The sequence below is a fragment of the Salminus brasiliensis genome, chromosome 3 (genome assembly GCF_030463535.1).
Source record: "Salminus brasiliensis chromosome 3, fSalBra1.hap2, whole genome shotgun sequence".
Classification (NCBI taxonomy): Eukaryota; Metazoa; Chordata; class Actinopteri; order Characiformes; family Bryconidae; genus Salminus; species Salminus brasiliensis.
In genome coordinates, this window is record NC_132880.1 from 39,185,300 (window position 1) to 39,211,176 (window position 25,877).

Sequence of the window (25,877 nt, forward strand, 5' to 3'; positions counted from 1 at the left end):
ACACTAGGACTACTGATAAAATAAGCTGAGTACCTTTTCACACAGCTACATTGCTGACAATTGCTGATGTGCAAATGCCATGTTGGTATATTCTAGTTAAGCACAAACATTATTATTGAATATCAGCACATGTCTACAGCTAACCCTACGACTAAACTGAGCTTGTAAAACAGGTACTAGAGGAATAAGCAAAATAGAGCACTACTTAGAAAATCACAGTAACAAATCAACATTATTTAATTAAGAATTCACAAACGTACATACCCGTTGTGGGATTAACTTCTGCAGTTACATAAAGTGTAAATCTTAAAGCATTTCTTAAAAAATACAACAGTGCAATTACTAAAATCACAGAAAATTAGAAAATAAATTAATGGAATATTAAATGGCCTAACTTAAGGAAGGCTAAATTTACATATCTTACAATGCAATTTGCATACTCTTTATTAAAAGACATAGACTATGTTTAAAGTTTAAGATTAGACTCTTCATTCTTTAAGGCAAATGAGAACACGTCTCAGTGTAGCAAGAAATAGCCCTAAATACAACAGCTGATTCTGTTTCTTACAGTCCTTAGTCCTCTTTTAACATATTTAGACAAATGGCACATTTGATCTTCAGTTTCACAATACTGAGAGATAACAAGAGGTAATATAATGTAACTGAATACACATATAACTGAAGAAAACATCAGAGCAAGACTCAGGATTCATCTGTCCAAAGCACATTGTTCCAGAAGTCCTGGTCTCTGTCTAGGTGTTCTCTTTAGTCTTGTCCTGATGGGTTCTTTGACAGCAAGGGTTTCCTCCTTGCACGCCTCCCATGAACATCAGACTTCTTTGGTCTCTTTCTGATGGTAGATGTTGTACTTTGATGCCAACTGTGAGATCTACCTGTGGGTCTTTTGGAGACTTCTTTACACATCTTGCATGCTGCTCTTGGGCTGAACTGATTACAATCTAGACATTTTAAGTAGTAATTAAATGTGTGTCCTAACATTTTCCTCACTAAAATGCATTTCATAACATTTGACTGATTATTTAAAGAAAAGATCAGTTTAATGTGTTTAGTTATATTACCTCCATCTCTCAATATTGTTTAAATGACAGTCCATATGTTTCAGTGCGTTAAAAAGGTGTCCCCAACCAGAATGCACCAATCAGCCATAACAAAGGTGACATGTTATGTATTAACACAAGCTCTCTGGAGTCTCTAGGAAATGCCTGTGACATGCTTTGGGCAAAATATGGCTGATTGGCATACATGTCATAGACCAGAAATCACCACTCATTACTACTGCTAGTTTTCTATTCCTAAACACGAACCGGACAGTGTCTGCACAAGGGTAGTGCTCTTTAGGCCAAGGTCACTCGCTGACCAGCTGTAAACATGGCTACATTCTGAGGTTTGCCTTCTCTTGAGGCACCAAAGGATTCATAGCTGAGGGAGAGAACAAAAGAGGAGAACTGATGATTAATAAAGGAAAAATGATTTGATTATTTGATTAAGTTCAGATATTTAAGACAAACAAACTGATATTTGAAAGTACTCACAGTTCAGTGTACTTCCTCCAGTCCTGCCTACTGATGGAGGCTCGAGTGCCGGCCAGTGCTGAGGTCAAGTGAGTTTGACATATCAGCAGGCCAGGCTTACTGGGGCCTGCCTGCACCAAGAAAGGGTCCTCCTACAGAGACACACACATGCATTAGGTTAGGAGCTGTGTATGGCACTGTTGGCCTGAGGCTACACATAAATGCCTTCAGAATAATGGAGTGATCAAGCATGTCTGTGTGGCAGTGTAGTGCTTTGACTGACAGGGCTCCTGCGGTAGTTGCTTTTGATGGTGTTGAGATCAGCTCTAAGGCGTTCAGCCTGTTCGTTGCTCTGTTCCTGAAAGCCCTCCTGCAGAGAGGACATGACAACAGGGCAGTGCAGACAGCTCGGGTCCCTCACTGATGTGCCCGTCAGATCATGGGTGATGGAGTTTTGGACAGACAGGCACTGTGAATTCTGGAAGTAGAATCATTTGACCATTTATTATTGTAGCCTTTTCCCTTATGAGACAACAGCACAGTACTACATTCAGCTTGGTGACATCTAGCTTTTAAATATATACATATATTTATGATGTTTGTTTGTTTGTTTTGTTATAATTAAACTAACACTTAAACAAAAAATTAAGATACATGATCAAGATGGCTAATGTAAAAATAAAATAAAAATAAAAGGACAATTTTAATTGTATTCTCCAATGATTATAATATAGATATTGTAGAACTGAGAGTTTAGCTATCCAGACATTTTGCAGTTTTAGTTTCTGGTGATTAGCTTCATCTTTTTCTTTTTTGTTGTTGTGTTGTGGCAAGGCTACACATTATACTAATGCTGCGTGGGATGTTGGCATTTCTGAGTTCCAAGATGGGAATGTCAACTAGAATGCCCCAACTGGTCGGATTTCCTACTTGGAAAGTTGGGAGAGCCTCAAAACTCTCCTGAGTTCAAATTGGGCGACACTACATCAACAGTAATAAAAGCAGTAGTATCGTACAGTTTATCAGCACTTTTACAAATTTGTGTCTTATTAAATCAGTCATACACAGCACTGTCCACCTTCTATCTGTGGACGAGTTCTCATGAAGTTTGGATGCGCATATAGTGCATACAGACGGAGATTAGATTCACGAAGAAACACCTGTAAAAGACTGGTAAATCAGCTGTGGTAAACATCAAACTCTTTAGCTGTTTATAGAAATTTGGAAATGTTTGGAAACAGTGTACAATTATTGGAATGTATAACTGGAATGCTGTCAACTGTCAACCTTTAGATCATTAGTTCCAAGGTTTTTTTTTATTGTATTATAGTTTTTTCCCCCAAACGTGTTTAACAGTTTAGAAAAACAAAACCTATTATTATTATTATTATTTAATCATTCTTAATTTTTAGGACAATGGAGATATTTAAATATAAAACTGCATGTTGCAATAGCAATAGACTTCTCCTCCTAATTTTACCTTACATTTTAAAAACAACAGAAACAACTATTAAGTAGGGCGACAGGCGTCTTCAAGACATCGGACAGACTGTGCTGGCCGTTTCAGTACACATTTTTATAAAGTTGGAAAAGAAGATGAGATGCTGTGCGTGCTCTCGAAGAAAACAGCTGGAGATTCACCTACAATGTATGTAATGTTTCTCACCAGCTCAGAAGGGGACTGGTTGCCCAGCTCTAATTCAAAAGAACTGCCAAAGTAGAGGCGCCAGATGTTATGGCGGGGGTCCTCAGGAGGCAGCTCGCTGTGCTCCAGCAGTGCTCCTGCAGAGGGCTCTAGTCCAGCCTCGCCTTCCCCTGCAGAGTCATCAGAGCCACTGCTGTGGTTAAGGAAGATCAGCGAGGACAGACTCACATCGCTGTCCGATCCTGAGCCCAAATCCTGAATCACAACAGAGGATCAAACGCTGACTTCAGCAACATTCATATGGCATTCATTCATTTTCACACATTCTACAACTTTTATATAGTTTATATAGTTTCTGCATGTCAACATCCTACTTTTAGAATATTACCACAGATTACCACCTCCCAGCATAAAAGCTCTGTGAAGGGCTGTGTGTGCAGGCATGACTCACAGGCAGTAGGCCAGGCCCCAGGCTGCTGTGGATAGCCTCCAGCTGGGCGTTGTAAAGCAGAGCTTTGAGGTCAGCTCCCGTAAACAGTTCGGTGGCCACAGCAATCTGCTCCATGTCCACGTCTGCGGCCAGTGGCATCGAATAAGTCAGGGCTTTAAGAATCTCCACCCTTGCATCCTAAAGGCCACAAAGCACTGACTGTCACATTACCATCAACACAGACAGTGCAAATCAGACAGTGTAACCAAATGACTGTGAGTTACCATCATCAACAGACTTAATATCATATATGTTAATTATATGAATGCCCCCACATATTTTAAAGCAATATAATGTAGTAATTGTATCTTAAAATAACAGCTTTAGATGGTACACTAATTGTAACAGGAAGATTGGTATCTCTGCCTCTCTGGGTCTGGAATGCTGACACTGCACTATGTAACTTTGGTGGAGCTGCACAAGACCTCTTGCGAGAGCTGTGTAACATTGTACAATTATGTTTTTTATATTTGTGTAGAATCCAATAATATTACATCAGTTGACATGCTTCTTTCAGTTTGGATGGTGATTCTGTATCTCTCCGCTTGTCAACATATGCACATTTATAGCACGATTTGTATTTACAGCACTGGAGTAAAAGTGAATTACACTCCCTACTCCCCCAGCCATTAAGTCATTCCCTTAATTAGTAATTTAAGTAATTCATTAAGCTCATGACAGATCACCTGTATTGGTTCTGTCATAGGTGAATTTGGGTTTAATATGAATGATCATTCTGGTAAAAGGACAAGTTTCAGAGGGGTACCAGCTTACTGAAAGGATGTCCACCTATATGCACAATGAATGAAAAACATATCGTTCAATCTTTTGGGTTTGGCCGAATTCCTTGTGAATTACAAACACTGAAGGCATTCACACTGACATTTATAAGCAGTGCACAAGTCACATCTCTTGCCGCTCTAGCCTACAGTAAACCAGAAGCTCAAGCAACACTTCCTCCTCTTCATGGGAGACATAGAATTCCTTCACATACAGTATCCTCATTCACAAGACACCTGAATAAGTCAACTTTACAAAAAGTAATTTAAAACTGACCCTGTCTGGAGGTGGGCAGTAGAGAGACTTGTCTAGTCGCCCGGGTCTCAGCAGGGCAGGGTCGATCAGGTCAGGACGACTGGTGGCTGCCAGGACATACACTCCTGCAGAAATAGAGTAGAGCAGTTTCAAATATGAGTACTGACTGGCATGTTGGTGCAGTTTTCCCAACTATTACACTAGGACACAATTGTCACATTATGCCTTTTAAATTCAATGTAAATAATTAATTTTTATATTGTGTTTATTAATTAAACACTCCAGTTTTAAAGAATTTGAATTTTCGGTCTATCATTTGATGGGTTAGGCTTTAAAGAATAAAGGTAATATATAAACTTGGATTTTCACAACACATCTGGAGGTCTCTAGCAAATCAAGAGCAATACAATGTATGCATTGTGAATACATGTGCTGTATCTATCTAAAATATCCTATTTTGTGCATTGTATAATAATAGCTGCTGATAGCTGCTAACTAAGTAGCTGGCCTTGTCCTGCTTACCCTGCAGTCCCTCTACTCCATCAAGCTGTGTGAGTAGTTGGTTAACCACTCGGTCAGTGACACCAGTGCTATCATGACCTCTGCGAGGAGCCAGCGAGTCAAACTCATCAAAGAAGAGGACACAGGGCTTAGCTGCTTGGGCTCTGTTATAAACAAGAGAATGTAAAAAGACAGAGAAACAGAAAAAGAGGGAGAGAGAGCATTCGTTTAGTCTGGCAAGTAACTGTCAATGGCTTTGGTATTTGGTAAGGAGTTGTGTTGGATGTTTTCTTGGCATGCGGCACTAACCTCTGAAACACATCCCTCACAGCCTGCTCACTAGCACCAATGTACTTGCTGAGGAGCTCTGGACCCTAAGGGAATACACAAAGCCATATTAAGACCAAGACAGGAACATCCATCAACGACATAACATAAACATTCCATGCAGTAATGGAACCTGTTCAGATGTATGTAATATATTCCAGTAGAAAAAAAGAAAACAACCACAGCACAGATTTGAGTTCTCCTGCCAAGAAGTGAGCTACATGTTTTCTGTTTTTCTAACCAAACAGCTAAGATTTAAAGGAGCTGACAAAAAATTACATGATTCATCACTGACTCCTGATGCAGTATTTATTTTTTTTTTTTTAAATGTATTTAAATTTAGTTTATCCTGCTTTTGTTGGAGTAACTGTTTCTGCTCTGAAACAGTGAGATCAGGATGTTGGATGATCATCACCCCACCTCATCCCCAACTCCCAAACTTATCCCAAAAGTATTGGATGGAGGACCATTATTCCACTGCTCAATACTGGGGGGCTTTAAATCCCTCTAGCCCACGCCTGGCATTAGGCATGGTGCCATTAGGTACATTTGCTCCACATGGCCCCAAATATATTTGTAATATTTTTCTATAGGGACTGGACAAACTGTGTGTGCACATTTGAACATCTGTGTCAGCAATGGGTACAACCTAAAGTAGCTGAATTAATTAATTAGAAGCACTGTCCACAAACATTTGGACATCAAAAATGTCTTGGCTAAATGACTGAATCTGGGGTGGCATGAACATTAGTGGTATGAGTTTTCCACATGCATAAACACTCACCTTGATGCTGATGAAATTCATTCCACTCTCTTTGGCCACAGCTCCAGCCAGGAGAGTTTTGCCTGTGCCAGGAGCTCCGTAGAGCAGCACCCCAGAGCGCTGGCGAATGGGCAGACTGGAGAAGAGCAGGGGGTACTGGAACATACCATACAGGACATTAGCATAGACAACTAAGCCTTGTGGTCTATTCCATTTTTCCCCCTCATATTCAATCTTGTGACAACAGATTGTGAAAGGTCATATTAAAAAACCTAAATCAGAGTTGGGTCAAATCTAAGGAAAGAAAAAAATCTAAAGATAAAATGTAACATGAATGACCTTGACAAAGATTACAGCACAACAGCTGGCAGGCTGAATAACCTCCAGCTCTGCTTTACCTTGGCCGGCAACAGGATGGTGTCCATCAGAAGCTGGCGTGCCTGGTGAAGGCCCCCTACCCGCTCCATGCCTGTCCCACTGGGCGTTTGTAGCTGCACCCTCCAAAGGGAGGGAGGTATGAATCCCTTCAGGGCCTGCTGGAAGTCTTTACTGCTCAAACACACACCTGTGGAAAAGCACAGGAGGTGAAGATGAAGATCTTTAGGAAAACAGCAGCCACATCACAGTCACACATCACAATCACAGTAAAGTGTGCATTGAGGAAATGCTTGCCTTGAGGGTTGCCATTGCCTCTGTCATGAACAACGCTGGCATGGATGGCTCTGTCCAGCAGAAGGTTCAGGTCTTGTGGAAAGTAGCCCTCGGTTTTCATGGCAATGCTGTCAAGATCAACAGTCACCGGACTGTCTTCAGATATGAGGTTTTTACTGTTCATCAGGGATCTCAGAATGTCCACTCTCTGATGCTGTATAAAGAATACAGGACTGTTATGTGATTACATGAATGTAGCTTAATGTTGAATGGAATAATCTTTAATCAGGTCAAAATACACCAAGGCTGATATATGACCTTCTCTAATTATCTGCAGTGTTTCTGTATAGTTGTAAATAATAACATTTGGCTTTTGTTACATGTCTCTTAACATTTTTTTACTTATTTACATTAAGTTAAATACACAGTTTGTTACATAATTGTTGACCTGTAGTTACATATTTCAATAGCAATTACACAGTCCCATCATAAATCACTTACTGCTTTTGTGTTGCACAGTATGAGTAACTTTGTGAGCTCACCCGGTCTGGTGTCTGGATCTTGCAGAAGCTCTGGAAGAAGTGTGTCCCCTGCACTTGGGTTAGTGTTGGGTGAAGGGAGTGATCACTCTCTGCAGTGACCAGCAGAGCTACTAGACTGGAGCGCACCACTAGTTCATCAACCAGATCCATCAGGCCTGAGTAGCACACACACACACACACACACACACACACACACACACACACACACACACACACACACACACACACACACACACACACACACCACACACCATCAGACCACACCACTTCAAGGAGACAGCAATGAAATGTGAGTAGGGATAGGGTTCCCATAACAAGGCGGAAGTGTCTATATATATATACACACATCCCATCAATCAAAAGAATGTTTGACCATCCATTTGATCCATTAAACTGTGTGGATTTTTTTAAAACTTTTTTCAGGGGGGTGAACTCCTCAAATCAGTAATTTAGTCCCATTTACTACCTAGGATACCCCTATTACACAATGCCACCAATGCTGGGAGAGCACATGCTAAATGATGGAGGAGAAGGACGGTTATCATACCCAGTCACAGAGAGAGAGAGAGAGGGAGAGAGAGAAAGAGCGTGAGGCCAACAATGCTCTGTGGTACTCCTGGCCACAGATGGCTATGGCATCCCAATGATAAGGCCAACATTTATCAACCACAACTAACAACCACTAGGAGCCCCGCAAATCATGTGAGTTTTGTTCTCAAATGGCTTAAATCTACACAGAACATGAATGTACTTTAAGAAAAGACTAGAGTGGTGTCATACTCTGTGCTATGTGTTGCCGCAGCACAGCCTCCGCACCCTGTTCATGCTCTGGTGAGGTGGCTGCCCCTGTCAGGTGATCCAGGTCATCCAGCAGGACCACTGAAGGCTGGCTCCACACTGCTTGCTCAAAAACGTCCTCCAGCCTCTGCCTTACAGTGTCTGCTCGTTTGCCTGAGAGATGTATTAGAAGCACTCAATATCGAGCATAGTTAAGAAAGACCATTAAGACAAGTCCTTTTCACAAAGAGAGGACAGTAAAGTAGGAAGGCTTTCTCCCACCTTTTAGCTTCTTGCAGTCCACCACCTCGACATGGGCGTCCAGCTCTTCTGCTGCCTTCCTGCAGAGGGCCCTGGATAGCGCAGACTTCCCACTGCCCTTTAAACAACCACAGGATTCATCACCATTATTTCGATAATTCAAGACTGGTGAAAATTGGTCTATTCATGATCAAAGAACCAACAGAAATACTTTAAAATTTGGCCAATATCTGAAGATGTACTTATTGTACCAGGTGTTTAGGTGTCATTGGGCTACAGCACTAACGTGTCTGCCTTCAGCCGCATTCTTCTTTACAACTGTCCATAACAAGCATCAGCCATTTTAAGCCGAGTCTACAAACACCAGTGCAGAGTTATGCAGTCACCTTGGCTCCTGTGATGAGCAGAGCTCCACTCCGAAGGCCGCAACCAGTGGACACAAGCTCCCAGGAGAGGGGGCCTCCCACCAGACTGTGAGAGATGTGCTTGAAAGCAGATAGACCAATGCTCTCCACTCCGCTGGACAGGCAGACGCAGGACAATTCACACTTGTGTTTATTCATGTGCACAGTTTATCTTGCTGCTATAAACATACCCTGGTAACTTGGTACAAAGAAAATGAGGTACAATGGGCCAACAGGTTTGGTATTTGTGGTTTCTGTTGCTATGACATGTTATACTCATAACTTACCCAAGACAGCTGAGGGAAGGAAAGCCAACACAAAATGACTCATCTCCAGTGTGTACTAAAGTGGTGTGGTTTGAATTATGAGGTTCCATGACAACCTAGATGAAAAACAAAAAATGGGACACCTGGGTGTCAAATGCCAGCCGAATGCATGCAGGAGTGTAAAAATAAAAATACAGGGAATTTTTTTTTTTTTAACATCATACCTGTATGTCTGGCTTGTGCAGCATGCTGGTGGATAAAAGAAAGATCTCATCCACTTGCTTTGGCTCAGGCTCAGGTTTCAGTACAGTCAGAACAAACTCAGACTTTCCTGAGAACACAGCAGCATGGGATTAAACAAAAGACAGATTGTACTGAATGGTATAAAATATGCATGTTTATCTGTACCTTCAGAGCAGCGTAGAAGGATGATGGTGGTCCGGCCTGTCAGACAAGCTAATGGCTGATGGCTCAGAGCATGCAGCCAGCTTAGAAACGCAGACTGAACATCCTCTTCTCTCTCACTTTCAGCCTGCAGTAAGAGAAAAAAACACTGCTGCAATAAAGGTGCATTTTTCTAATATATGTTTTAAATGACATGCACATATTCACTGAGAAGTGTATTAGATAGACCTATACACCTACTCATTCGTACAATTATCTAACCAGCCAATCATGTGGCAGAAGGCAAAGCATAAAATGATGTTAATGTTCACATCAACCATCAGGATGGGGAAAAAATGATCTTAGTGATTTTTAGCGTGGTTGGTTTGTTTGTGCCAGAAGGGCTGGTTTGAGTATTTCTAGAACTGCCGATCTAACGGCAATGGGAGCACAACAGTCTCTAGAGTTTACTTAGAGATGTAACAAGGAAACAATATCTAATGTGTGGACATTCTGTGAACAGAAACGCCTTGTTGATGAGAGAGGTCAACACAGAATGACCTGACTGACAGAAAGCTGAGGCTGCAGTGCTGATGCACCGGCTGGATGGCTGCAGACTAGAAAATTCAACCCCAACCTGCTATGTGGTGGTGTAACGGCGTGGGAAAGGTGTTCTTGGCGCACCGTTGGTTGGCAGTGTTGATGCCAACACATCATCACTTGAATGCCACAGACTGTTTCAGTATTGTTGCTGATCATGTATATTTCCTAATGGCCACAATTCACCATCTTTTGACAGCTACTTCCAGCATGATAATGCATCATGTCCCAAACTGGTTTCATGAACATCTGTATCAGTTCAGAGTTCTTCAGTGGCCTTCCTTATCACCAGGTCTGAATACAAAGCCGTTTTCAGATATGAACTTCTATACACGTCACACATGTGGAGTATAGCCAGGGATTTTTCATGTCAAACATGTTCTGGCTACAGGAAATGTTCTGTGTGGTATGTTGCAGAAATAGTACAGAAGCTTGGTTTTGTAGCAGTTGCTTAAGAAACATCATGAAAACGCTTACTGTGAATTCCCCGAAAAGATTACCTGATCTATTCATACATAAGCTCACTTGGTCATAACCCAGACTTTGTAGGCAGGATAAAGTCTGGGTGATGTATGGTACAACTGATCTGGTTTGATTTGATGTGTGATTTGCGTTCACACATAAAGGAAAGGTCAGGGTAATCACGCATGTCTGAAAAGGGTTCAAAGCAGCAGGTTTGGGATGTGGTAGAACGGGAGAGCCACAGCATGAAAGTGCACCTGAAAAATCTCTGCAACTGCATAACATGATTATGTCAACATGGACCATAAATTTAACATATTGTGGAATCCATGTCATGAAGAATTAAGTCCATTTTGAGCACAAAATGAGGCTTTACCCAGTATTAGTAAAGTCTTCTTAATAAATTGCTGATATGTCTGCAAGGTGAAATGTGGTAAAAATGTGGTACATACTAGTTACATTTAATAGAGTAGTCAAGAAATATGCACTCACTAGTGGTTGCACTGGCTGAAGCAAGACAGCTTGTGCTACTTCCGGGGTGGACTTTATGGGATGAACTCTCACAGCAGAGTGTGGGCCTACACTCAGCCTTGTTTGCAAAATGTTTGGAATCTGTAGAAAAAACAGAAAGATAGAAAACTCTTTAGAAAATATTAATTTAGAAATATTAGAACCACTATGAGTGCAGCAGTATCAGCAACAATGAGAGAATATTTGTTTTACACAAAGCCCAGATATTTTGCATTTTCCTAATTTATTTGTTTTCTGAAGTTTTAACTGTTGGAAGTATTTTGCACTGGAGCTACTGGCTAATGTGCAGAACGAGTAATAAACTTATGACCATCAAACAAAGTCATGCAAACTGCAATCCTAATTAAACATGCACTTGCTTATATAGATAAAGGTGAAAATACCATTTCAAATAAGACATTGAAATTCAAACCAGTTTCACTGATACCCTCTTTAGTTTCTCCTGAGTGCCTCTATTTATCGCAATACCACCTTGCTTACAGTATTGCAATATATTGCAATAGATGTAATCCCTGTATTGTGATACGTATCGAATTACATAATATACAGCTCTAGTATCAGTTAAACATTTCTGACACCATAGGGGAGTGCTGACTAACAGTGAACTCAGAATGTATGCATATGAGGGTACATTTTTCATACAATGATTTTTTCCTAAAAATATCATGATCATAAAAAACACATAACAGTATCATAATATATAGAATCATAACCCCTGCATTGTGATGCACATTGTATCACCAGGTTCTTCCCAATACAGAGCTCTAGTGGAACCCACTGTTAATGATCGCTTTGCACTTTGTATGCTTTGCACACAGTCACAGTTAAAGGCCTTCCATTTCTAAAAAGTATTTATTTAGTTGATTTTGTTAAGGAGTGTTTTATGATAACAGTCAAACCAATCGGTGTAGTATAGGATTACAGTACTCCACAATAATTTTTTACATATAATATCAAAGATCAAATGGGTTTTGACATTAGAAATAATTGAGTTGAACCTGTAAATATGCAAAAATGCATTGTTACACCTCTAGTACACATGCATATAAGCAGTGCACATGGTACAAACTAATTACCAATTAACAAATTAACAGTAACATATGAACACAAGCCACCATTCAGGAACTCTACTATATCCTATTGCATTGAATTTTGTATGTGAATCATCATACCTGTGCTGTTAACAATTAATTAAGGCACTAGACAAGCTATTTTTACCTAAGCAACATATGTTTAGCCACATTTTTTCCTATTCTATTGCATTTCATGCTCACAATGCCACTATTTTCTAGCAACATCAAACCTGACGTTTCAGTACAATCCTAATGAAGCAATGTGTGTATGGGAAATGTCTTGACAAGAGTCTAAGAACACAAGTGGCAGTGTAAAACACTTACCCACACCTTCCCACAGTAAATTTCTCCCATTCCATAAGATCTTTGGTCTTCTTGCTGTTTTTCCAAATTATGGCAAATGACCCTGACCACCACAGACTCTTCCACTGGCTCCTGTCCATCTATTTCAGGTTGAGAGCCATTTCCACTCTTTTTCTTCTCCATGGCCTGCTTGGCTTGCTCCCTCAATTCTTTAGGAGAATGAATTTTAGTCACTCTACCATATGTTAACACTGGCTGTTGTGTACTCCAATAGTCATACTGTAAGTGGTCCCATGGTAGCAGGTGAACATCTCCATGATTTGGGTCAAGATGGCTGATTGCTCCCGGTGGGGATCCACAAACTCTCAGGACACAATCTGGGAATACAGCAGGGATAGTCGGCACTTCAGGAATCTCCTTCGTGGCCTCCAATTTCCCTGTAAACACATATCTCACCAGACTCCTGAGGTCAGGTACAAAACCCCAGTGACCGCCATGGTGGCTCTGACCGGGTTCCAACTGATCGTCAACGGACTCATGGAAAGAACCAGTTCCTAAGGAGGAGGGGGTGGAAGAGGGTCCAAGGTCTATGTTTTGCAGCCTCTGCAAGACTTGGTTCTTTGCATCTGGAGCAACTGGGGGAAGCAGCCTACCTCCATGTCGAAGTTTGGGGGAAACAACCAGCTCAGTGAATTGCTCCAATCGGCCATATGGGACAGATGGAGATAGAGAAACTAGGACAAGGACAAGAGGAAAAAATATTTACAGAGAGTACTGAGAGTTTAAAAGTATTAGTGTTCAATAAAATGATAAAGATATAGACCTATCTTAATGTAGATGACCGTGTACTGGTCCACCCACACAGGGAACACCCCAGTACAGAAGACGACTCGAATTTGGTCTAAAAGGTGCTGTTCCAGAGCTGTGCTGTGAAGCTCCTGAAAACAAAAACATGTTGTATCATCATAACTTACATTAATCCTGACTGTGGTGTTATCATGACTTACATCCTCATATACATGTGTATGTGGACATGCCACTTTATTAGAAACACCTAACTAAAAATAGCCCATCTGTTGCCATGCACAATTTGTGTTGGCCATCCAATGCCTTTTCATCCATAATCATGTCCTGACCCCAGAACTGACCTTGTCTGGATATTTATCACCCAAGTAATAGCAAGTCAACAGTAGTCCTGTGGTCAGACACTGACTAACAAATTGTGCATGACATTAAACAGACTACAACTGTAAACCTGCAAATAGGGTATGTGTTTCTGAGTACGTAGACAGTAGGGGTAAACAAAAAGCAGCAATACAGCCCTGCACATATCTCATTAAATGGAATCTGAATGATTTAAATTGATTTAAATGACATTAATTTAATTAGGTGACAATCAGCTTACTTAGCTAGGTCAATATTAAGGGTACAGTGAAAGGGACTCACCAGGATCTCCCAGTCATCTGAAGACAGAGGCTCTACAAACACCTGCTGCACGGACTGCACCTGGCCACATGGCCGCAGGAACCCCTAAAATACAACACACTGGACCTCATTCCTCCTAATCCCACATGCAGGAACACATCAGGTGACCCAAGTGTTTAGTGAAGTGATGGACATGTGTTTTCCAATCTCAATACTGACCTGTTCTCCCTGCTGAAGTCCCAGTTTCTCCCCTAACTGTCTGTTCAGCTCAACCCTGTCCTCCTCCGGTGCAGCGTTGCTTCTTATCCAGCTGAGAAACACTGATGCAGATGATCCCCAGGACAGTTCCAGTGCCTGCGACTACATTTGATAAGGACAGGGTTAGACAGACCGCACCTTACTAGAACTAGCAAGCAAGGGCAGCTTAGCATGCTATGACTACACCCTCACACACCTCTTGGAGAGAGAGTTGAGAGACTAAGTTAGGTGGCAGGTGAAGAAAGCAGTTTTTGGAGTTGTTGAAGGCCAGCGTGACTGGTTGGATTCCGCAGCTCCCCAACATTGCCTGCAGATGTGCTTAACCCTCCTTTTCCCACTGAATGACTGTGTTAGTTATCACTAGTCTTCAGTAGCTGGTTCACTACAGAGGATGAGACGCCATGCTAAACATGTCAATAGTCTGAGGCAGCCCTGACCACTCGATCTGCTGATGCTGACTTTCTCAAAAGAGACTGCTCAAAAGGTTTTCATAGATTGTCAGAGATATTTTAACTTATTTAGTGAGAGTTTACCTTTTAGATAAAATTTATTATTTAAGATTTATGAAATTTTTATTAATAAAAGATTAGAGCGCACTTTCCCATATACAAGTACGTAAGACAATATATTTACAGTAGATCCTGGGTCCTGACATCAGTGTGTTCATAAAAAACACTAATATGAAATTAAAAATAATATTAAAATATGAAGACGGCGATAGTATGAAAGCACCCTCTGGGTTCGCTGTGAAAGCGCATCCACGCCTGTGATCGATTAGTTCGGTCTCAGGCTGTGTGTTTTCGCGACTGCGCAGACGGTGACGGTGGGTAAACATGGCGACCCTGAAGCAGAGCTCTGTGTGGGATACACCGCAAGTGTACAAACATCATGAACAGCAAAACGTTTGTCTTACTCGACCAAAGTACAGAGAAGGGAGGAGACCAAAAGCAGTCAAGGTCGGTGTGTTGTTTTCGCTGGAGACCTCGTAATGAAATGAACCTAGCAGGTTAAACGAGCAGCAGCTCTTATTTGTCTGTCCAAGCATCTCTGGTGTCGTTTAATTTCTCCAAATGTGTAGCAGCTAGCAAAGAAATCCACAGATGGTCGTCTTTTGGCAGCGTTAGATACGTCTTCTAGTACTACTGAGTACCAAAGAGTACTATTAGCTGCATTAGCTATGTGTTGAATAGGTAGCTAGCTCTGTAGGTGAAGTCTACTAGGTGAAGTCTACTAGGTGAAGTCTACTAGGTGAAGTCTACTAGGGTTTCCCCGAATCCTAACCCTAAACGCCCTAGTGAGTTCTGGATCTCACACACACACACACACACACACACACACACACACACACACGACCCTCCATGTCATCACAAAGTGTTAGGATGGTGCTCTGGTCCCTCCAGAGTAAAACCAGAGAGTTTCTAAAATAAGAGGGGTGTTCTGTGGTGGAGCCTGTCAAAGTATTAAAAGTGCAATACTTTTCCTCTAACTCTAATACTAGTACTTAGTATTTTGCAATAAGTTTTGTTTTGATTAAGTAGATTAAATAATTGTTCATTATGTAGTGTAATGTCTGCTAAGCTGTAAAATGTGAACTGTTTGCCATAGTGTCATTTGCTATCAGGAGGCTACTACATCCTAGAACTTCATGCTGGTTTCAGAAGTCCTAACAGGTCCTTATGGCTCATTTATAATCCCACTGATCAAACTCATTACAACCTTGCTCCGAAGAACTCAGCTCTGTGCTGAGGGGCTTTCTAGCCATGTAGCTGCAGCTTGGTCTTTTGGGCCAGTGGACTCCAGCACCTCTCTGAGAGCTACTTTCCTGCAAGTTTCAACTAACCCAAATGTAACACACCCTATTTAGCCAAATAAGGGCTACTAAAGGCCTTATGCTCATATGCAGCTCTGTTATAATATCCCATTCTTTTGATGATGACCTATAGTGTATGTTCTGTTATATCAATCTTTAGGTATATACGATAAACCTAGAGTCTCGGTTTCTGCTGGTGCAAGGAGTGCCTGCTGTTGGGGTGATGACCGAGCTGGTGCAGCTCTTTGCTCTCTATGGAGTGGTTGAAGAGTACAGAGTACTGGATGAGTATCCTGCAGAACAATTCACTGAAGTTTATCTCATTAAGTTCCAAAAGCTTACAAGTGCAAGGTGAGAATGAGACCTGTTACATGGTAAGATGTCAATTATCCAGCAGATGGGATGGTTGTATTAAAAGTGACCTATGGGTGTTATTTAAAATGAGAATTGTTTGTTTCCGGTAATATGCATGCAATTTACTGTAGAATTACAAGAAAAGTTGATCAGATAACATCATTTCAATGTTATCAGCTTTGTTTAAAGGTAAAATCTCAAAAATATATTTCAGTGAAAAGGCATCTACCATTAAACCATATAACATGCAATATAAAAATAGAAATTTAAAGGCTTTGAATTTGGAACCACCCTTTAATCTACATCTTGGAGAGATTGCTATGGCCAAGAAATCTTAAGGTGTGTGTTAATAGACAGATATCCCAAGACCCAGTGATAGCCGAGTATGATAGAAGTGTGGATTGTTTCAGGGCTGCCAAAAGGAATACAGACGAGAGAAGTTTCTTTGGGGGGCTGCTTCATGTGTGTTACGCCCCTGAATATGAGACAGTAGAAGACACAAGAAGGAAGTTACAGGACAGGAGAAGATATGTTACCACAACAGCTCGAAGATTAGGTATTTAATAAACTTGCCTACACTTTCTTTTGGTTTCTTTAATCCGTGTAACTAACCAGTTCGTACTGGTTTAACTACACCTTTGTTCCAGCAAAGGAACGTGAGCAAGAACAACCCACAGAGACAACACACTCTGACTGTGCAGAGACACCAGCTCCATCATCTGCCGAGTATGAAGACAGGACACATCCTCAAAGATCTCGAGAGGATAGTTCTAGTTCCAGCACTTCTCCTGGCTTTGCTTTATTGCCGTTGCCACCCCACGAAAGGGTTCCTCAGCAACATTTGTCATCGAAATACTCGTTTAAATCTCAGAGTGTACATGGAGGCAGTGTACCTACAGAAGATAGGATGGGGTCCTTACACAGTTTCATCCCCAGTAGTGCCCCAGACGATTGCAAGCAGACCTCACAATGGTCAAACCTGCCTTCCACAGGCAATGAAGAGAGAGAGAGTACCAGAAAACCAAAGAATCCTCCATCCACTACACCGAGGTTTATACCAAGGACTGCACACTTAGAAAACAGGAAAAGAAAAATGGAGGTCAGTACAGACTTGTTGGGGGTGGCAGACCGAAATGCCCCCTTGTATGGACCCAAACTACCAGAACTACCAAAGATGGACATGGAAGATGAATCATTAAACAAAACTGCAAACATAATCAGGCACACAATGGCAAAGGTTAGCTCTTTCACTTCTTTAATTTTATTGTTGATATAATATATATCTATATTATATGATATGAGTATATGGTGTTTGTTTATCTTGTATTTTTTTTCTTTAGGTTGTATCAGTTCCCTTAGAGAAGAAGACAACCACTGCAAAAGCACGACGAAGAATTTAATTTCCTCTGGCCTTCAGTGTGCAGTATTCACTGATGCACTGGAGCAGTGGTTTATTTGAAAATCACATCATTCGCTGTTCTTTACTTAAGTAGTTTAGTGATCTATTGACTCCTGGAATGCTTGTTGCTCAAATGCCAGAATACTCTGCAAAATAAACAAACATAGTAAGAGATTTATTTATTATTACAGCAAAATAAATGTTACATTTTAATGTACAAAACATTCAGAAGACCCGTGAATGTCATTAAAGCATTATTTCCTATTTAATTTGTAAAATCTTTTGACAAATATGAAAATAATATTATATGTTTAAAACAAATATCATGTTGCTGCTGCTGTCATACAAATGACACCCATACAGAACATTTTCTCATTTACCTTTGCATCAGGAAGGCACGTTCCAAAAGCTTCCAATAACAGATTTTCATCTCGTACAGCCTTCTCGAAGTCAGCATATGAAAGTCTGCTGTCATGGTCATGGTCCTGAACACCGAAACCAGAAATAATTTTAGTGGATGTGTTAGTTGTTTGACTATGCCCAACTACCTCTCCATTTGTGGTCTCACCATTTTCTTCAGTATTATTTCCACAAGGTCCTTAATCCCTTCATCAGGTTCATCCTCTGTCGGCTGTCTGATCAGACTGTTCTTCAGCATGTGGAACATTTCCTCCCTCGATATGTACCCGTCTCCATTAAGGTCGTACACCTCGAAACAGTCTGGTCATTTGAGAGGGAAGAGCATAGATTAAGAAGTGACCTGGAAATAATCTTATCACATAATTTACTCAGCCCAGTCTTACATTTGATCTTTTCATCCAAGGAGCCTCGAAGAAAGACTGACAGTCCTTCCACCCACTCCTTCACACTGATGTAGCTGTCGTTGTCGTTGTCAAAAGCGCGGAAAACTGTGGGTTGGAGAAATGTTAGCTTTGAAAACGCGACATTGGCTTCTGCATGCAGAATTAGTGCCCTACCTCTGTCCATAATCATGTCGTCGGTCAGTCCAAACGTGTTGTGAAGGATGTTTCGGAATTTTCCTCGGTCCAGGCCAGGCCCCACTCTCCTGTCAGTCTGCTCTCCCAACAACTCATTGAACAGTCGAATGAGGCACTCTGCCTCGGTTTTACTAACTGGAGAATGAGAGGTTTTCTGGTTATGGGCAGAATAGACTGAACAGATATATATATATATATATATATATATATATATATAAGTGTAGATCAAAAAGTACTAAAGTAGTGAGTAATGTATAGAACTGCTGATCATCTTCTCTTTTACGGTCTTGTTTTCATTTAAAATGGAATGATGGAATGATGAACTTTTGACTTACCTCAAAAGTTAGAGAAATGACCATTTGCAAAGCAGTATAGATTGTCAACATATGTTGGCTGTACTAACATAAGAATTAAACACACAAACAATATTATTAAATGTTAAAAAAAAACTGTTTCATTTTCTCATCCTATAATGCTGCACATTTGCATGTCTCTCAATGGAGTAAGTTAATGACTAAGATGTAGTCCAGCTGTACCTAAAAGTAGCCTTTCTTGAGTGCATATAACTGCAGTTATTAGAGCTAGACACCCACCTAATAGTCAAAAAGCAACTGTTCTAGTGAGAAAACATTTGGACGTTTCTGATAGTGGTTATTTCACCTCTATCAACCAACAACGCTAACGTTGAACCTACACTACATCCACATGTTTTTGGACACCCCTTCCACCAAAAGCATTCAGCTACTTTATGTTGCACCCATTGCTGACACAACTGTCTAGTCCATGTTGAGAGGTATTACCAATAGGACTCTCTGGAGCAGATAAACATGAACCTGTTGGTACTGTGCCTGATGCCAGACGTGGTCTAGTGGGGCTAATGCACCCCAGCATTAAGCAGTGGAGCAGTGTTATCTGGAATGATGGATAGTGCTCTATCCAGTACATTTGAGATGAGCTGGGGATGGGGTGCGATGGTGATCACCCAACATCCTGATCTCCCTAATGCTCTTGCGGCAGTGCTCCAGTGCTCCAAACCCCAGTAGAAAGCTTTTTCCAGCCTGGATTAGTACAGGTCGTTACTCAAACGAACAAAAGCAGGATCAACTTTCTGAGTGCCCTTGATTTTGGGAGACACAATAAATAAGCAGGTGTCCCAATACTTTTGTCCATATAGTGTATTAAACGTGTGTATAGCGTTAATGTTTGAGTAATACTTTTTGTTAAGATAAACCAGCTTAGCTAACAGGAGTTGGAGGTCTCAGTAAAACATGACTGAAGGTGATTGGTTCTGGGGGGTTCAGGGGGGCTAAGCTAACTGATGAATGCTTTTAGATAAAGGTAGAGGGAAGCTCCTGGCTTTCCCTTGTTACCATTACCACCCCACTAAAGGGTTCCTCAGCAACATTTGTCATCTAAATACTCGTTTAAATCTCAGAGTGTACATGGCAGTGTACCTACAGAAGATAGGATGGGGTCCTTACACAGTTTCATCCCCAGTAGTGCCCCAGACGATTGCAAGCAGACCTCACAATGGTCAAACCTGCCTTCCACAGGCAATGAAGAGAGAGAGAGTACCAGAAAACCAAAGAATCCTCCATCCACTACACCGAGGTTTATACCAAGGACTGCACACTTAGAAAAATGGAGGTCAGTACAGACTTGTTGGGGGTGGCAGACCGAAATGCCCCCTTGTATGGACCCAAACTACCAGAACTACCAAAGATGGACATGGAAGATGAATCATTAAACAAAACTGCAAACATAATCAGGCACACAATGGCAAAGGTACTAATACTTCTTTAATTTTATTGTTGATATAATATATATAAGAGTATATGGTGTTTATTTATCTTGTATAAACCAAAGGAACTTAACAGGAGTTGGAGGTCTCAGTAAAACATGACTGAAGGTGATTGGTTCTGGGGGGTTCAGGGGGGCTTAGCTAACTGATGAATGCTGTTAGATGAAGGTAGAGGGAAGCTTTCATGGTTTACCGGGTTCACACTGTTTGAGAAAAGATTTCCAGGACTTTCCCATGACATTTTAAATTATTTATCTAGATAGATATGCTAGCTATATTCCGGGCAGCAGACAGGCAATGATCATATTAAAAGCCTCTCAGTTTAAATTAATATTAACAGCTAGTATTATATGCTAATATTTTGACATGTCCAGCAGTCTTCTCTCAGTTTCCAGGTTTTTCAGATAGCTAGCTATCCTAGCTATAAGCTAGCCAACCCGCTAAGCTAGCCGATTGCTGAGGTTAATAAGTGCTAGATAATACTTCACCTGAATACTCACAGTGTTTAGCTTGTTTACACAGTTTTTCGGCCAGGTTTTGGTTCATTTTCTTGCTCATCGCCGACATCTCGCTCATTTTGAAAGCAGAAAGCGCCCCCCCACACACTCACACACAGCACCGCCGGGGTGTTTACACCGTGTTGCTATAGAAACCCCAATCCACGTGCAGCAGCAGCAGCAGCAGCAGGAGGAGGAGGAGGAGGAGGAGGAGGAACAGTAACAGCACAGGAACAGCTGTTCGTCCAGCGGTGTGAAAAAGGTCCCCTATTCCCCTATGCTTCCTTAAACAGTAATGTTCCCCAGTAATTTAGCTAAATGTAGTCTTCTTATTTTGCTAAGGCATTTAATAAACAGATCAACTGAGTTATTTCTCTCAAGACAAGACGACCATTTACACCATTTGTGACATTTTTGTCACACAGATGGAATTTAGCTTCTGCCTTTAACCCAGCTGTGCAGTGAACATACATACACGCCAGTGTGAAACACACACAATGGACAGTGAGCACACATGCCCGGAGTGGTGGGCAGCCATTGCTGCAGCGCCCGGGGAGCAGAGAGGGTGAAGGGCCTTGCTCAAGGGCCCAACAGTGGCAGCTTGCCAAGCCCAGTAATCGAACCCACAACCCTGTCATCAATAGCACTTAAAATTCTTAAAATTTCATTATCATTTTCTTTTTAGTATTATGTAGTTATAGCTCACTACACTACTGTACCTGACAAACTACCTACCCAGCGTTGTGACAGGTCAATGATTCTAAATGGATAAGCGTAAATGTGCACTAGATCCCCCCCAGTTCTTGTAATAAAAATCTAAAATCTTTGACTTTGAGGCTGTGAGACATTAGTGGAAAGACATTAGACATTTATTGGACCAAAATCAGAACATCTGTTTATTTGAGGAGATACACTATACCACAGAAATGTTCAAAATGATAATGGTAATACATGGATTATTAGGTTTCTGTTCACATATGTGAATGTGTGTCAGTGCAAGGATTTAGAGGAACAGAGCTGTTTTCCTGGGACGAGCTGGAACATTCGAGTAGCCTTTCTTGCACTGGGAGTAAGTGACGTCACATTTGTAGCCGTATTCACAGCAGTGCTTTCCATCTTTACAGCACTGACCCTTGAAAAGGAAATGCAGCAGGAATATTACTTCAAACTGTGGAGGTGAACCAAAGGATATATAATATAATATATAATGAGAATAACAATGTATATTAATGAATTCATCAGCTTACCAGTTTATAGGGGCAGCATCCCCACCCGCCAGTTGGTGCCTTGCAGCAGGTGTATTCAGCTGGGCAATAGAAGCGACCATTGCAGCGTATGACCCCTGCCTGGATCTGAGTGTCTAAAGCCAGCTCTAGGGGAACCATTGGAGTGTGCTGATCAAAATCACTCACACAGGCTCTGCTCTCCTCATCACAGTGGAATCCATTGGGACAACAGCCTGTGTCACTTAGACAGCATTGGTCCTGCTGAAGGTATTCAAAGTATAGATTTAGCATGTAATACAGAAAGATCACCAAACCATTTGGCCTTTAAATGGTCTTTATGCTCAATTGAATTTTCTGTCAGATAGCTACACACTTCTCTATTCTTTTTATCTTAGTTTATAAAGCGCTGCAGGTACTGTTCCATTGTACTGTTGGCGATGGCTATTCAGAAAGACTTGTCAAAAGCTGGTCATCCAGACGGAAGCATACCCTATGCTGGTAAGCTAGCTGCTGTTAACCAGCTCTTGACCAGCATGTTGCATTTGATTTTGGTCATACTTGGTGACCAGCATGATCTTGCTGGTCACGCTGGTCATACTGCTGGTCATAACAAGCTTGACCATGCTGGTTGTGCTGGTTAATCAGCTTTGTCTTGCTGGTCGACCAGCATGGTCAAGCTTGGTCACGCTGGTTGTCTAGCTTGCTCAAGTTGATCATGCATGTAGACCAGCTAAACCATCAAACTCAAAAAAAGAAAACACACCACATGCTGGCTAGGAGAGGTTCGGAAATGGTGCTACAAAGAGTGCCACAAAGGGTTCTTTGAGTGATGCCATGTAAGAACGATAAAGAACCATGTTTATAAGGGAAATAAGATTGTGAAGAACCGTCAAGGTGTAGGTTCTTTAAATAGCTCTTCATATTAGGCATCTGCACAGTACTGTATCTAGCTTTGTGAATGTGTGCGACTGAAATGATAATATGAAGATATGGAGTTTATTTCACATGAATGTTTTGTCACTGATGTTGATACACCAGGAAACTAAAGATGACCTTGATTATAAAATGGTTATCTTTATTGCCAAGCACACAGGAAGGTCCTTGAACGTCTGATCTACTGAGTTTCTTCATTTCTGCATTTGTAATTGAATGCAAGCTAAAACTGACTCCTGATCAGTATGCGTGAATCATGATGTTCTACTTCCCTTTTCTACTTTCAGTCTTTATTATTTCTACTCTGGCAATGTTTAACGTCTTTCCGGTTCAACTGCAGAACAGTCACTGATCCAGATACTCCAGAGTAATAGGACTTTTTACTTCATAGCGCCTGCAGAACATTGGCTCGGTTATGTACTGCAACACATGCTACAACACACACAGTATGACTGCTCTTTCATATACCTGTTTGCTGTGGATTAGCATGGGAGCATGTGAAAGAGCAGCAGGCAGACTCAGCGCTCCCTTCAGGCAATGAGTAGATGTTCTGTCACAGTATAAACCATACGGGCAGCAGTGGAAGCCATCTGGACAACACTGACCCTAGAAGAATAAATATGATGACTAAGACAAAGCCAAAACTAGAAAAAGCTAAATTGTACCCAAATGCTTTTGTATACCCACCATTCTGTAGATGCAGCAGGTCCACTGTCCCTGAGGGGTCCTGCAACACGTTGTATCATCAGGGCAGGTGTGGTAGTTGTCACAATGCACCACAGAAGGTGAGGGACCAGACAACTCCACTGCAGAAGGCTTTTCCTCAGTCTCCTCAGCAGCTATCTGAGGGGACATTGGAAAGCTGTACCATGGCAGCCCCTGTTTCACACAGTGCTGACTCTGTTGGTCACATTGGAAGCCTTCTGGACAGCAGTGGGCCTTGTCCGGACAGCAGACCGCCTTAACAATGACACATATAGCAGGTTCATTAGAGTTTACTTAAAAACAGGAGTGGGCAATTCTGGTACTGGAGGGCTGGATTCTCTCACAATTTAGTGCTTTTCCTGCTCAAGCCCACCTGATTCAACTAACCTGTTTATTGACAGGTTTAGTAAGTTTGTTAGATCAGGGAAATCAGCAAACCGCTGTACTCTGGCCAGTGTTGCCCACCCCTGCTCTAAAAGTAGGTTTTCAGAATCTCATCCCACACAATACAATTCCAAAATACAGTGTGGTTCTTTAACTCCACAATTCTCATTATACATACATACATTAGTTTTGGCCCAACTTCTTCCCATAGGTCACTCTCTTTACAGAGCCTAGTGAGTATATATATATTATATATATATGTATACTCTACTATCATAACATTGATATCATGAACCTCAAGCAGATCAAAATAGTTCAGCCAATAAGACAAATGCCCATAAAACCCACCCTAAACTCTATTTTAATGTAATGTGACAATCAGTGTTGGTCCTGATTGGAGTTTTGTTTGTGTGTTTATGTTGAAGGTAAGCAATGCATACCTGTAAAAATAAATAAATAAAAATTTATCACAAAAAATACTTACTTACTTACTCTCTCTCTCTCTCTCTCCATATATATATATATATATATATATATATATATATATATATATATATATATATATATATATATATATCAGGATAATTATACAAATGCAAAAAACAGACCTCAAACAACTGTACCAAAAGGCAAATAAAGTCACCTTACATTAGGATATGGGCAGCAGGCATATCCAGTATCAACTTGACAGCAGGTATTTTTGTCTGGACATTTTTTCCCATCAGGACAGGTCACATCACTAGAGACCAGCCCTGCCATCAGCACCACTAATAAAATCATCTAGATGATGTAAACAAAAAATAAGATAAATAAAAACATAGCAAGATTACATAGTATCTGAAGCAATATCAATATGTGTCAGTAAGAAAACACAGCAGTCCACTTTACATTATGTACTGTGATTTCCCTCTACACACTACACATATTTAGCCACTGTAATTATATATGAGGAATATACTGTACTATTTTTTATTTACCTGTTGTCTTGTGCTTATTGTAATAAGCTGTACTTTATTTGCTACAAACTCTGGGTTTTATGCTAATTATCCCATAATTGTAAACATTTAAGAAATCAAACATTTACCTTGTTGTGGTAAATCTTGCCCCTTGCAACTGCTGTACGTTTCACTCTAAGCTCTGCATGTGACTGTAAAGTAAGTGGATGTGAACCTCACCCACACAGAAAAAAGAGGAAGTGATTCTTTGATGGCGGTGTTGTGGACACAGGCATTCGCCTGGGAGGTAAACTGTTAGAAAGGGGGAACTCCTCAGTGTTGCAAAGTGCAAGACATCTCGTCCTTTACCACGCTGCCAGCTCTCCTGACAATGATGATGTAATGAGCATGTGTATCCATATCACAAGGAATCATAAACTGTAATGAATATAGGAGCCTGACTACACACATCTTGATAAACATGACTGACCTTCTACTCTCTGAGTCACTGCAGTGATCATGGGAAAAGCGACTCTGTGACTGATGTGACTTCTAATGAGAAAATCATTTTGTAGTGGAAATCAAATGCCACAATATCAGCATAA

At 41.1% G+C, this 25,877-nt stretch overlaps 4 protein-coding genes across 7 annotated transcripts; 1 reads left to right on the forward strand and 3 right to left on the reverse strand.

Annotated features, from left to right (window-relative positions):
* Nucleotides 1-213: 213 nt before the first annotated feature.
* Nucleotides 214-14,622, reverse strand: pex1 (peroxisomal biogenesis factor 1). Of its 2 annotated transcripts, none has more exons than XM_072676091.1 (24): nucleotides 14,427-14,622; nucleotides 14,192-14,332; nucleotides 13,994-14,077; nucleotides 13,371-13,485; nucleotides 12,569-13,281; nucleotides 11,133-11,252; nucleotides 9,603-9,726; nucleotides 9,419-9,525; nucleotides 9,216-9,310; nucleotides 8,911-9,043; nucleotides 8,546-8,642; nucleotides 8,303-8,437; nucleotides 7,487-7,641; nucleotides 6,966-7,158; nucleotides 6,692-6,858; nucleotides 6,315-6,449; nucleotides 5,513-5,577; nucleotides 5,225-5,367; nucleotides 4,724-4,827; nucleotides 3,629-3,805; nucleotides 3,199-3,432; nucleotides 1,816-2,010; nucleotides 1,554-1,684; nucleotides 214-1,440 (listed from the first exon to the last, which is right to left on the reverse strand). In XM_072676091.1, exons 1-24 carry the CDS (start codon nucleotides 14,532-14,534, stop codon nucleotides 1,356-1,358), a joined length of 3,756 nt encoding a protein of 1,251 aa, XP_072532192.1. In that variant the 5' UTR covers nucleotides 14,535-14,622; the 3' UTR covers nucleotides 214-1,355. The 2 variants fall into 2 exon arrangements, with proteins under 2 accessions (XP_072532192.1, XP_072532191.1); XM_072676090.1 differs by having other exon boundaries at nucleotides 8,267-8,437.
* Nucleotides 14,623-15,058: 436 nt separating this feature from the next.
* On the forward strand, nucleotides 15,059-18,053 carry rbm48 (RNA binding motif protein 48). The gene is made up of 5 exons (XM_072676093.1): nucleotides 15,059-15,186; nucleotides 16,201-16,391; nucleotides 16,805-16,950; nucleotides 17,042-17,631; nucleotides 17,735-18,053. Exons 1-5 carry the CDS (start codon nucleotides 15,064-15,066, stop codon nucleotides 17,792-17,794), a joined length of 1,110 nt encoding a protein of 369 aa, XP_072532194.1. The 5' UTR covers nucleotides 15,059-15,063; the 3' UTR covers nucleotides 17,795-18,053.
* Nucleotides 17,640-21,213, reverse strand: clxn (calaxin). 2 transcript variants are annotated; one of them, XM_072676095.1, is made up of 6 exons: nucleotides 21,093-21,213; nucleotides 18,771-18,926; nucleotides 18,597-18,701; nucleotides 18,362-18,513; nucleotides 18,174-18,278; nucleotides 17,640-17,939 (listed from the first exon to the last, which is right to left on the reverse strand). In XM_072676095.1, exons 1-6 carry the CDS (start codon nucleotides 21,166-21,168, stop codon nucleotides 17,889-17,891), a joined length of 645 nt encoding a protein of 214 aa, XP_072532196.1. In that variant the 5' UTR covers nucleotides 21,169-21,213; the 3' UTR covers nucleotides 17,640-17,888. The 2 variants fall into 2 exon arrangements, with proteins under 2 accessions (XP_072532196.1, XP_072532195.1); XM_072676094.1 differs by having other exon boundaries at nucleotides 18,597-18,926.
* Nucleotides 21,214-21,957: 744 nt separating this feature from the next.
* On the reverse strand, nucleotides 21,958-25,518 carry LOC140551419 (progranulin-like). Of its 2 annotated transcripts, none has more exons than XM_072674843.1 (6): nucleotides 25,422-25,518; nucleotides 24,986-25,117; nucleotides 23,936-24,208; nucleotides 23,717-23,854; nucleotides 22,337-22,573; nucleotides 21,958-22,221 (listed from the first exon to the last, which is right to left on the reverse strand). In XM_072674843.1, exons 2-6 carry the CDS (start codon nucleotides 25,115-25,117, stop codon nucleotides 22,093-22,095), a joined length of 909 nt encoding a protein of 302 aa, XP_072530944.1. In that variant the 5' UTR covers nucleotides 25,422-25,518; the 3' UTR covers nucleotides 21,958-22,092. The 2 variants fall into 2 exon arrangements, with proteins under 2 accessions (XP_072530944.1, XP_072530942.1); XM_072674841.1 differs by having other exon boundaries at nucleotides 22,337-22,576.
* Nucleotides 25,519-25,877: the final 359 nt, after the last annotated feature.